General features: G+C 39.9%; 2 protein-coding genes across 3 annotated transcripts in view; one reads left to right on the top strand and one right to left on the bottom strand.

The window, feature by feature from the left end:
• Positions 1-5493, top strand: part of PTCD3 (pentatricopeptide repeat domain 3) — a 38494-nt gene extending 33001 nt beyond the window's left edge. Inside the window, exons 22-24 of the mRNA XM_063300410.1 lie at positions 2087-2128; positions 4167-4325; positions 4783-5493. Coding sequence (XP_063156480.1) covers positions 2087-2128; positions 4167-4325; positions 4783-4825 — 244 coding nt within the window. The 3' untranslated portion in view covers positions 4826-5493. The remainder of the gene's footprint in view (positions 1-2086; positions 2129-4166; positions 4326-4782) is intronic.
• A 1734-nt stretch (positions 5494-7227) lies between these two features.
• IMMT (inner membrane mitochondrial protein) overlaps positions 7228-12464 on the bottom strand; it is a 31881-nt gene continuing 26644 nt past the window's right edge. For both annotated transcript variants that reach the window (XM_063300407.1, XM_063300408.1), the window contains 3 exons: positions 11789-11920; positions 9809-9938; positions 7228-8279 (listed from right to left, as the gene is read on the bottom strand). In XM_063300407.1, the coding sequence (XP_063156477.1) occupies positions 7672-8279; positions 9809-9938; positions 11789-11920 (870 nt within the window). In that variant the 3' untranslated portion in view covers positions 7228-7671. The remainder of the gene's footprint in view (positions 8280-9808; positions 9939-11788; positions 11921-12464) is intronic.

Here is a 12464-nt window from a genome sequence, read left to right as displayed (position 1 = left end):
TCTGCTTCTGTTAGGTCCCTGCCTTTTTTGCCCTTTATTGTGCCCATCTTTGCATAAAATGTTCCCTTGACATCTCCAATTTTCTTGAAGAGATCTCTAGTCTTTCCCATTCTATTGTTTTCTTTGATTTCTTTGCATTGTTCATCTAAGAAGGCCTTCTTATCTCTCCTTGCTATTCTCTGGAAATCTGTATCCAGTTGGTTATATCTTTCCCTTCCTCCCTTGCTTTTTGCTTTCCTTCTTTCCTCAGCTATTTGTAAAGACTCATCAGACAGCCACTTTGCTTTCTTGCATTTCTTTTTCTTTGGGATGGTTTTAGTTGCTGCCTCCTGTACAATGTTACGAACCTCTGTTCATAGTTCTTCAGGCACTCTGTCTACCAGATCTAGTTCCTTAAATCTATTCATCACTTCCACTGTATATTCATATGATATAATTTAGGTCATACCTGAATGGTGTAGTGGTTTTCCCTACGTTCTTTAATTTAAGCCTAAATTTTGCAATAAGGAGCTCGTGATCTGAGCCACAATCAGCTCCAGGTCTTGTTTTTACTAACTGTATAGAGCTTCTCCATCTTTGGCTAAAAAGTACATCAATCTGATTTCAGTATTGACCATCTGGTGATGTCCATGTGTAGAGTTGTCTCTTGCGTTGTTGGAAAAGAGGGTTTGCTATGACCAGCATGTTCTCTTGACAAAACTCTGTTAGCCTTGGCCCTCCTTCATTTTGTACTCCAAGGCCAAACTTGCCTGTTATTCTGGTTATTTCTTGACTTTCTACTTTAGCATTCCAATCCCCTATGATGAAAAGGACATCTTTTTTTGGTGTTAGTTCTAGAAGGTGGTGTAGGTCTTCATAGAACCGGTCAACTTCAGCTTCTTCGGCATCAGTGATTGGGGCATAGACTTGGATTACTGTGATGTTGAATGGTTTGCCTTGTATTCGAACTGAGATCATTCTGTCATTTCTGAGGTTGTACCCCAGTACTGCTTTTCCCACTCTTTTATTGACTATGAGAGCTACTCCATTTCTTCTAAGGGATTCTTGCCTACAGTAGTAGATATAATGGTCACCTGAATTAAATTCACCCATTCCCGTCCGTTGTAGTTCGCAGATTCCCAAGATGTCAATGTTCAATCTTGCCATCTCATGTTTGACCACATCCAGCTTACCTTGATTCGTAGATCTTACATTCCAGGTTCTTATGCAATATTGTTCTTTACAGCATTGGACTTTCCTTTCACTTCCACTTCCACTTCCAGACACCTCCACAGCCAAGCGTCTTCGACTTTGGCCCAGCCACTTCACTCTTTATAGAGCTACTTGTAATTGCCCTCCGCTCTTCCCCAGTAGCATATTGGACACCTTCCGACCTACTGACTGGCTATCTCACTTCTTTTGCCTCACTTTTAGACTAGAGGCAAGTGTAATCTAAAGGGGAAAAGAAAAGCCTTTCTAACTGACAATCTTTTACAAGAATCATCAAGGCATTGTGGGAAGTAAAATAATGGGCTGTATGAGTTAAAAGTCTTTTTTTCTGCTGCCAGAAAATGTTGTTGTCTTCAAGGGGGAGATGCAAGTGAAGCTGCTGCCACCCCTACCAGCCAGTTGCATCTTTACTGCTGTAGAGGACGTGGTTGCGGATGTCTCTGAAGGCAGCACCAATCTTCATCTCAACCCTGATGAGCAGCTAATTTTTACAGCCTTCCCTTGTTCCATGCTATATGGACTGTTGCTGCTAAATTTATTTAATTTGCATACCCTGTGAACCTTTTTTCCCTATATAGAATTCTATTTGATTCAGTAAGTTCTTTCATTTTGGGTTTTTAAAAAGCTAAACAAATGTCCACATATGCAGAGTTAGAAAAAAATAAAATTCATTTCCTGGTGGGATTTTGGATTTCCTTGGAGAATTGGTTGTAGTTCTTTTTTCATTGACCACATAACATATATACAGCAGGAGTGCACTCTTGTCAAAAGACAAGATTTGGGATTACATATAAGTCAAGCCTCTTGAAGGACTTTAGATCATACTTTTTTCATCTCTGCACTCATGGTAATTTTTATTTCTTTCATCTCCAAATAGGAGCATGCTGGACTTTTTTAAAAAATACTCTCAAGTTCCCAGGTAAGTTTGCTTTTTGCTCAAAAGTCCCAGTAACCAGTGTGTCAGTCTATTTTTCCCTTTGATTTCATTTGGCCATGAGCATTCGGTCCCTTTTGATCCTTGGTTTCTTTCTCCTGTGTTAGAATGTTGCCTCCTGCCCTGCAGTGTCCTGTGCCTAGCATAGTTCTGTCACTGAATGTCAGCTTCTCATTTCCTCAAGTGCACTGTTGGTTTTGTTAGCAGAGTAAGCAGAGATAGTAAAGAAACTGCTGCAGTTTTGGGGGCGATAAGGTCTAGTGCCACGAAGTCTCTGTAAGAATCAAATCTCTGTAGACCAGTTTGTTCTTGGTGTCAGATTTTAAGATAATAAGCAACAGTGAATACATCTTAAAATGCAAAGCATTTACATTGCATGTAAACACTCTGTGGAACTTCAAGTCCACTGCTTGAATGCTGAGACTTTAATTAATGCCTCTGAAGACTTGTGTATTTTGGTTATTGCAGAGAAGTAATGTTTCGATAGGGAGAATTTATTTATTTATTTATTTATTTTATTTTTATCCTGCCTTTATTAATAATAAATAATTGGTTAAAATATAGAATAGGAATAAATTGATATTTCTCACTATCAAAGATTATAAGAATGTTGGCCTCAAGAATCTGTATTAGGATCATCTCTTTTTAACATTATCATTCTTTAATAATTTTCTTACATTCCCTCCTCTTAACTAATATTCTCAGATGTAAATCTGCACATGCCTGTACTGTAGAATTCAAATTCTTTGGAATTCCTTCTCTAAATATCTCTAAATACCTGCATCAATTAAAAACTAGAACATTACACTAGTATATCTTTAGATCTGATAATTTGCCATTTGCTGCTAGCTTTGGTGCAAGAGTCAGGTTGTTCTGCACAATTCCTCCCACCATGAGTTAAGTAATTTCACTGAGCATGGATTTAGAAAAGAGAAGCCCATCCCAACTAACTCTACCCCAAGGACATCACTTTCCTTGTAAAGAAAAAGGACACGCTTCCTGACAGTTTGTCTGAAGGGAATGACAAGAACTCTGCTTGATTGGCAGGGATGAAAACGATCAGATGAACAAACAGGAAGAAATAACTTCCATAAAGTAGAGGAATTTTTTAGATTTTTTATTCCACCTTTATTATTTTTATAAATAACTCAAGGGAGTGAACATACTTAATACTCCTTCCTCCTCCTATTTTCCCCACAACAACAACCCTGTGAGGTGAGTTGGGCTGAGGGGGAGAGACTGGCCCAGGGTCACCCAGCCAGCTTTCATGCCTAAGACGGAACTAGAACTCACAGTCTCCTGGTTTCTAGCCCAGCACCTTAACCACTAGACCAAACTGGCTCTACTGGAATATATTTATTTAGATGTTACTCTTAGTACTTGAGAAAAAATCCATTTCTTGGTCTACTGTTCAGTGTAGAAAAGAACATAGCGATGGTGTCTTCTGTAAAGGGAAGGCTGAGCTGCATGGCACTGAAAATTTGAGTGGAATCTACAAAAGTCCTTTTCTTTCAAAACTCTGTCCTTACAGCGTTAATTTCTGAGCTGTGCTATCACTTCCTTGGATCAACAGTTTGAAACCTTGAGTTTGTTCTTAAATAGCATGAATTAAGTGGCGACCTTTATAGACCACCAAAGGTTCAAGAATCAGAAGGTGGTAGCACAAGCCTATTTTAGCAGAACAGAGAATTATTGAAGTTAAACTTTCCTTTCAGTAGATACATCCTTTTCATCAAATCTGTACATACTTAGCTTTTTTAGGAAAACAGTGTTTTGCCTTAAATAGGCTGGACAGGTTCATCCCTGCCTGCCTATGGAACTCACCTAATTACTTTGGGGTATGAAGAAGAGATGCCTTTGGTATTATTTGTAATCAGTATTGGGTTATTGGGTTCAGAAAGAGCTGTGAAATTTCTCATGTCGCAGTAGTTACTATCATCACCTGGCAGATGGAATGTTTTTCAGTCAAACTGTATTATAGATGCCATATTGGAGTATCCATGTTCCTCTTTCTCTTATGCAGTGATTTGACAGTGAAAGAGGTGTTCAATTGTATTAAGCAAAGCAACCAAACAGATAAAGCACTTGAGCTAGTAAAACTGGCTGCTGACTACGGTATACAATCAACTTCAGTGCTCGCCAAGAGAACTCTAGAAGAATTTGAACTCCCTGAAGAGCAAAGGTAAATTTCAGCAAGTAGGTAACTGTGATGGCCAATGCTCAGAGCACCTGGAATCCATTACTGAAATTCACTGATTTAGGTGGAGTAATCTTCTCTTATTTTCTTTGATTTCTTTGAATTCATGTCTACTTTTCTCCAGGAATTCAAGGCAGCATACATCATCTTTCTCCCTTTGCCCTTCCCACTTTAATCTGGCAGCAACTGTGAGAGCTAGATTAAGCTGAGATGCAGAGACTAGCCCAAGTTGCCAAGTGAGCTTCATGCCAGAGTTCTGTTTCCCAGTCCTAGCTGAGATACTTCGATTGCTATACCATATACTCTCTCTTACGTAGGCCCTTCCTTGTCCCTTTTGAAGCAGATGTATTTTGCCAGCAACAAGTTGTAGTTGTGCCAGCAGTTGGACCTCAGACCAACTCATTTTGCAATTGTGCCTGTTTTTTTTTTTCTTTTCTTTCAGGAGGACTCTAGTCGATATAATAGGAGGCTGTGCTTATAAATAGGTGCCAGAAGGGAAGCTGCTTCCTCTTCAGAAGGAAAAAGTAGTTCACCTGATTTCTGCGCGGCTGCCAAGGAGTGGCTCTGAAAAGCTCCATGAGCTTTGTACATACCTGGATTATACCAACATTATCATCATCTGGCTTCTCATCTGATGGCGGTTGGTAGGAAGTCCTGGTTTCACCTGTTTTGGAGGGCTTGTTCTTTTTCTCCAGAACCTCAATTTTGAAACCAAAATTGCCTGCCTGGATCATAGAATTATTCTTAATATATTGCATCTAAATTTTCCTTAGACATGCTAAGAGAAATAAACAGTAATCCACTTGCCTCTTTTTTGCAAGTTTTTTTTTTTTAAATTTCAACTCAATCTTTTGAAAGAGCTGTAGAATATAGAAGAGGGATGTTTCAAACTTCTGAAGATACTGTATTTTTTTCTTCTTTTTTGTACAGTGAAACTTTAAACAGAAAGCTTGGAATAGAAATATAACCACCAATGTTCGAACAACATGTATTTTTGTATCAAGGTCACTATGTAGTTCTGCAGATTTGATAAGCATTTTTTATAGCAGTGTAGTATGGAAAGTCTTTTTCCCCCCTTAATAAGTACACGTTTGCTTCAGTGATGGCTTTTGCATGTTTATTTTGTCTTGTTTGTTAAAAATGTTTTGAAAAACAGGCTGATTTTGAAAATAGAAGACTGGACTCCCTGTGAAGACTCCTTTTCTGTAGCAAGGAGAGGGCATCCTGATGGGCTAGTCTTCTCCCTAGCTCCAGCAGGCAGAATCAAGAGTTTAACTCTCAGTGAGGAAGGAGTACCCACTGCTGAGTTCACTAATGACAAGTGAAGAGAATTCCAGCCAAAAGAATGAAAAAATAAATCCCATTATCCTAATTATTCAGTATTGATAAGGGAGGGTCAGATACCTCCCATCCACTATAGAAAATGAGCTTCCACTGGATGATCAGGGTCTTTTTCCCAACAGCGGGGGAAGGCTTCCTACAGTGGGACATACCAGAGTAGTTCTTAAAGGCAGGCAGTGAGGGAAGAGGGGGTGAAATCTACCATTAAGAAGAAACCACCTGTTGGAGAGCCCATCTACCAAACGAAGCCTCAGCTGAGGCATAGACATTAATATTAAAAAGCTTAAGTCAGCAATTGGGTTGCTGCTGTACTATCTGATACATAGTAACATCCATGCCTAAGCTGGACCTGACTCAAGCCAGAGGTCACACTTTATTTTTTGTCTCAGCAGTTGCAATGTGATCTGGTATTGGAAGACATTACCCTAAGACCTTTGCCACAGTCAGATCACTGTCTGATTTCTTTTTGGCTTGCTGATGTAGACCTATTAGATTGGTCCACCCCAGATGACTAATGGACCCTGATGTATTCCAGAGGGAGCATGGGATTTTTCCTGAGGATCTGGTGGCAGTTCAGCTTAGGGCCCAGTTGCAGCCTGGAATGGGCATTTGATGGGGGCCTTAACTGGGCTCCTATGCAACCTCTGACTCTGCACTGGTCTTTGGTTCTCTGACGAGCTCTGGGAGATGAAGTATCAGAAGAAATACCTAGAGCACCACTGGAAAAGGATGAAGAGTCAATCCAACTGAGCACAAGTAGGAGGGATTACATTGCGGTGACAAGGACAAAACCGAGTTAAGTTTCCATTCTTATTCCAATTGCAATAGCCATTCAGCATCCCTGTTTAAGATAATTCAGTCCTTGCTGAGGAGGGACAAATCACAGGATCATTTGCAGAGCTGCTGTAAGGAATATTCTAGCTATCTGGCTGATGGAGTCACCTAGATTTGCTTGGACTGACTCTCCTTGATCTCTCTGTGGTTTTTCATATAAATCATGGGGTATCCCTCTAAATCCAATGGTGGATTTCCCTGTGGACAGTTCCAGTTGGTGTTGGCGGGTGGTGGGTGGATACATACCTAGTCTGAAGCTCCTGACATTTGGGATTCTACAGCGTTTGATATTACCGCTTCTGATTTACATCTGCATGAGGCACATAGGTGGTGTCATCTGTTTTGGGGTCAAGTATTATCAACCTACGGTCAACCAACCAATGTTGTCAATATCTTGTCCCAGTGTCTACAGGTTGTAAGGGTTGATTAGGGAGTAACAGGTTCAGGCTTAAACCCACCAAAACCAAGCTGCTGTGGGTAGTTTGGCTACCCAATCCTAGATAATTTCTGTATTTAATCCTGGAAGGAGTAGCACCTTCCCATTCAGGACAAATGGACAGAGTGGAGATTTTCCTGACTTGCACAGTATATGAAAACTTAAAATCTGTCAGTATTGCTCTATTTGTTCAATGCCAAACAGGAAATATTTATATTTCCGCTTTGGAAACAAAGTGACACTGATGGACTGTTTCCACATAATTTTGATTATGCATCATTTCTTCTGCTTCTTTTGCAATTTGATTGGGTTTTCTTTGGAAATCATCTACTTCATCTGAGCAGCAGTGAAAAACAAGCCTTTTAAATATCATTTATTTGAGCCAAATGGCAAATCAGTAAGAGGTTATAAACATTATTTTGATGGGTTCACAAGCCCAATCAGTAATACCTGGAAACTTGTGTTATGTAAATTAAAACAAAAACAAAAACACATTCCAGACATGATAAATGGCTGAGGGGAAAAATGCAAATGCAACAGGTGCTAAGATTTAGAAGAGTACTAGGAGATGGAACTTCACTTCTTTCCCAATGACACTGAGTTTCTTGTATGATTTGGAACCAATTTAGGTCTCTCACCAATTTTCCCAGTACTGTTGCAAATCTTGTACTTTGTTTGACTAATGTTAAAGATATAGTAGTCCTGCATAGCTGGCTTCTATTAGTCCACCTGAGTTGTTCCCAAGCCCACAGCACTAGCATAGGTGGTCAGGATATCCACCACTTGTTTTGTCTCCAGGGTCATCCGAGCTTCATTCAACCAGTCCTGTGCCACCCTCCTGGGTTCCCCTTTCAGCTGATTGACAAATTTAGCTGCCAATTCCAAGTCTCCATGTTCAATGCAGTAGGATGCGTAAGAGAGCAACTTAAATGTGTCCAGGTCTTCAGGGCCAAGTTCAGGTGGTGGCTTCAGCTGCTTAGGGTAAAACAAGAGAAGAGACTGCAGATAAGACAGCAAGTACTGATACAAGCTGTTTCTTGTTTCATCTATCAATGCCACCCTCTTAGCCAGCTTTTGGACTGTGTGAAAGCGTGCCCGTAGTGCCTCTTCAGTGTATACCCCACGACTGAGTGATTCTTGGGGAAGGGCAGCTGTTAAGGCCTGGGTGAATGCGTTGTCAGGACAGCTGAGTTGGATGGACTGTACCGCATCCTCCAAAGGCTCTGTGGGACAATCCCCAGCAGCAGTTTCCATGCTTTGCTTTAAAGCTTCAACTGAAAGCCACAACTGATGGGCTTTCCTGGCTTCTTCTGCAGCAACCACATGGCCTGTAATATAAAATCCCACACATTTAATGGAAGGAAAGTAAACTCTGAAATGCATAAAAATCTTCACTTACACTTTGAACACAAGTTATAAATCAATAGAAAGATACAGCCCAAATTCATAATGCATGTACTTCATCAGCTCACAGCACCTTACACTGAAGCTAAGCCAGACATGAAGAATGATAGAAGTAACTTTTTCTTTCACTATTCTAAAATGCAGTTTAACTATGTTTTTTGTAATAAGCTACAGTAATAATGTATTTGACTTGTTCGATATACCTGACTGATAAAAGACAAACAAGATACCGACAAATTAGGAGGCTGCTTCATATCAGATCAGAACAACCCAGTCAAGCTCAGTGCCACCAACAGGTGTTTAGGTAGCTTTCTTCAGCCCTACCTGCAGAGACTAAGAACTGAAGCAAAGACCTTTTGCATATTCAATGTCAGGGCTCACACTAAGCCATAACACTATTTGTTCAGTTTATAGTTTGTGTAAGAAGTGAAGCCTAACAAGTTATGCAGTATAGCCTGCAATACCACCCACTTCCAGGCAAATCTAGTGATGGTCAAGTGAACAGCAGCTATTTCTTTCATTTTCCTTTAAAAAAAATAATGATATAGTATGTATATAGTACAAAAAAAGGTACTGCAGCTTTTGTAAGATTTTTTTGTAATTTCATGGGTGAAATAAACTATATAATAATAATACAAATAGACTAAAATAATAAAAGCAACGGGCCCACACTTGAAGGAAGTTGTACAAAAGTTGTTGAGCTAATGGAAATTGTACACCCTTGGCTGGATATGTTATACAAATGCAACCAACTGTAGCTTATTGCAAAAAAATTCAAAAGCTACATTTTAGAATGAGCAAATCCAGTCAAAATACTTGCTGCTCTTCCATTGCAATATGGCTCTTCCCCTTAAACAGCTTACAAAATATGAGATCATACTATTGACAAACTATTTTTCACATCAGTTTTGCAAATAAGTCTAAAATGCTGGGGGAAAAGTCCCTATTCAAAACCCGCAAGCAAAATAGATACGTTCTGACAGTACTAAACAAAACATCTACCCATATTCTTTCTTCTTTAACCACAATCGGAGCCTGACCTTACATGTGGCAAGATATTCCCTTTTCTAACAAAACTGGGAAACTAATCTACAGGCATGCAAACATTCCTTCATTAATTAACTGAAGGGCAAACAGGACAGTATAACATCCGTTACAAATGAAGGGGAAAAACTGCATTAGGCACTTCTGATTTAGCATACAATCTAACGCACCTCTTCCACGGAGGAGTTAAAAAGTTTTCCATCAGCAGTGAAAGCACAACAGAGCAGTCTGTTTATAAATGCTAGATTATTTTTACCTATTCCAATTCTGGATAAACTTCCTGGAACAGAACTAGATTGCCAGAATGGAATTACCAACTCAGCAAAACAAGCAAATAAATAAAAAAGTAGCCACCCAGATTTTACTAAAGATAGTGCATTCCTGTGACCGCTTTGCATACAGTACTCACTTTCAACTGCCTGTTCAATTCCCCTCAGCCTGGCATAGGCTGTGTTGATATCCAGAGTGAAGTTGTCAATCTGTTCCTGATGAAGACGTTTATGTTGAAGTTCTTGTTCACTGAGTTTTTCATTCAAGTTCTGAAACAAAAAACTTGGTGAAAAAGTGTTCACATTCAGTATATTATGTCCATGTTTGCAGAACATCCCTGCATCCTTCATCTTCATGCACTGGGTAGATGGTCTTAAGAGAGAACCTTTTCATATTCAGCTGAACACATTTTGTATTCTCCACATGAATACTAAGAAACTTAATGGCATGGAGGCTACCCTCCAGAGATTCAACTTCAGTTCCTATAATTACCAGTCAGTAGGGACTTGTCAGGTAGAGCTGAAGAACAGATGGTAAGAGGCTGAGAATTTTGAAAATTGTCCTGTTAGACCTTCTTTCCAATGCTCAAAGTTCTGAGGGTGCAAAAGCAAGAATGCAGAGGGCAAGGCTACTGCACCAGGATCACACAGAGATGAATGCCCCAATTTCCTCATTGCAACTGTAAGTATAGCAATATTCATCTCAAAGAAGCATTCCCCAAAGGAAAAGAAAAATCAGTTACCTTTGCTGTTAAATATCTCTGGGAATGTTTAAAAGCAATTATGAAAGATCCTGTCCTACCAAAAAAGGAAAAAAGTCTACTCCAAAGATTATCTGCCATTTTTAATTTCTTCCTTGTTTATGACATCTACCATGCAGGAATATGCCCATACCCTGGGTATTTGGAATTTGATCATGAACTTGATAAAGGAAATTCCAAGAAATCCACAGATGAATGCACACCCGAGTAAAGGAATGCACAAATCAGGAATGTATTTTGTCTCAAACTTCAGCAAGCACACTGGAGCTCAGAAATTCAGAACTATTCTAGGGAGGGCACAATTCAGCCAAACCAAATCCTGGAACACTTTAGCTGTTATGGGTTTCACCCAAGACAAAATTTGGAAAGATATTACAGGATGAAAAGGGCAAGGTATGTCTCACCCCTCTCCCCCCATCTCTGCGTGGTCTGTATGCCATCTTACCCACTGATTTTCCCAGTGCTTTCCTTTCCTTTTAGTGTCCTCTTAGCTGACATGCTTGAAGGTCCATGGCCAGGCCAAGCATGCTTCAGGTCCAGGATAAGGCAAAGGATGTTTCCTTTATTATGGACACGCATCACCCAAAACCCGCTGTTCTGCACACAGAATGAACTGTACACAGAATGTCTTGCAGTTCCTTAATTCTGAGTACTTGCACACAAGTGAGTTCAAGGGAGATTGTTGGGGTTTACTTGGATTATACAAAGCATTAAAAAGTGGTGCCTCACAGTGGGTTAGAATGCATCTGGAAGTCCTGGAAAAAGCATTTACATTTTTTCCCCCTGTAAAAATAAATGGGGAGAATGGTGGAGAAAAAAAGTAGCTGTATCTTTCGCAGTCTCAGCTCAGTTACTTCAGGGGCTTTCCAAGATGTTCGGCAAGTTGATATTTCAGGATTTCTCCCACAACTGGGAGACCTTGGTCTAGTGGTTAAGGTGCTGGACTAGAAACCAGGAGACAGAGTTCTAGTCCCGCCTTAGGCACGAAAGCCGGCTGGGTGACCTTGGGCCAGTCACACACACACAGCCCAACTCACCTCACAGGGTGGTGGTTGTGGGGAAAACAGGAGAAAGAAGGAGTATTAGGTATGTTTGCCACCTTGAGTTATTTATAAAACATAATTAAGGCCAGATTAAAAATAAATTTCATATATATATACACACACACACACACACACACACACACACACACACACAAACAAGCAAACTGCTGTTAAAGCAAAGCAGTGAAAGCCCTGAAAAAAGCCATACTGACTTGCAAAGTACACCTTTAAATATTCCATAATGAGGAAAATCTCTGAGGATGAAGTGAAGCACTGCACTTAAAGGATCTTTCACTACAGTAATGCAAACTCCCACCTGGTCAAATTGTTGCTTCAGTTCTTGTTCTTGGATTCTGAGAACATCTCTTAGGTGATCAGTGTGTGCAGCAGCTTGTCGGCGTAGCTGAGTCCGCATTTCACTTTCCATAACTGCTTGAACTTCTTCAGCCTGTCAGAAAAGTCACTGGTATTTACACCTTTAAAACTGATCTGTGATGAGCTTATAAATTCAAGACACATAGTTTAATAATATTTTTATTAGGATAAACCAAAAGGGCACAAAATAACATGCAAGTTATTCTGTTTTCCAGAATTCATCAAGCAAGATACTGTGAAAAATACTAGGGTTCAGGAAGAAGCAAAAATCCTCTAAAACTAGACATGGTGTTGCAGCCATGAGGTCTGAGATCATGATGTAAAAGTCAGTCTCAACGTTGAGGACTGAATACATGGTTCAAAGATGCACATTTTTCATTTGGGGAAGTGCCACAATAGCCTTTGAACAAAACGTTGGGGGTACACTGCAAAAGGTTATGGTTAAACTTCTCACTGAGACACAAATCTGCTTCCTCCATTCACACCCAGCTCTGAAAGCACATTAGTTGGCTATCATGGATGAAGTGCAAAGGACGCAAAGTATTTTTCTTACTTCTGTTATTCTGAGTCAGTGTTCAGACAAACTCTGGACACAGGCTTTCACTCTTATCTTTAAA

This window comes from Candoia aspera, chromosome 4, assembly GCF_035149785.1.
Source record: "Candoia aspera isolate rCanAsp1 chromosome 4, rCanAsp1.hap2, whole genome shotgun sequence".
Classification (NCBI taxonomy): Eukaryota; Metazoa; Chordata; class Lepidosauria; order Squamata; family Boidae; genus Candoia; species Candoia aspera.
Note: the sequence above shows the minus strand (reverse complement) of the source record. Positions and strands in the feature narration are given on the sequence as shown.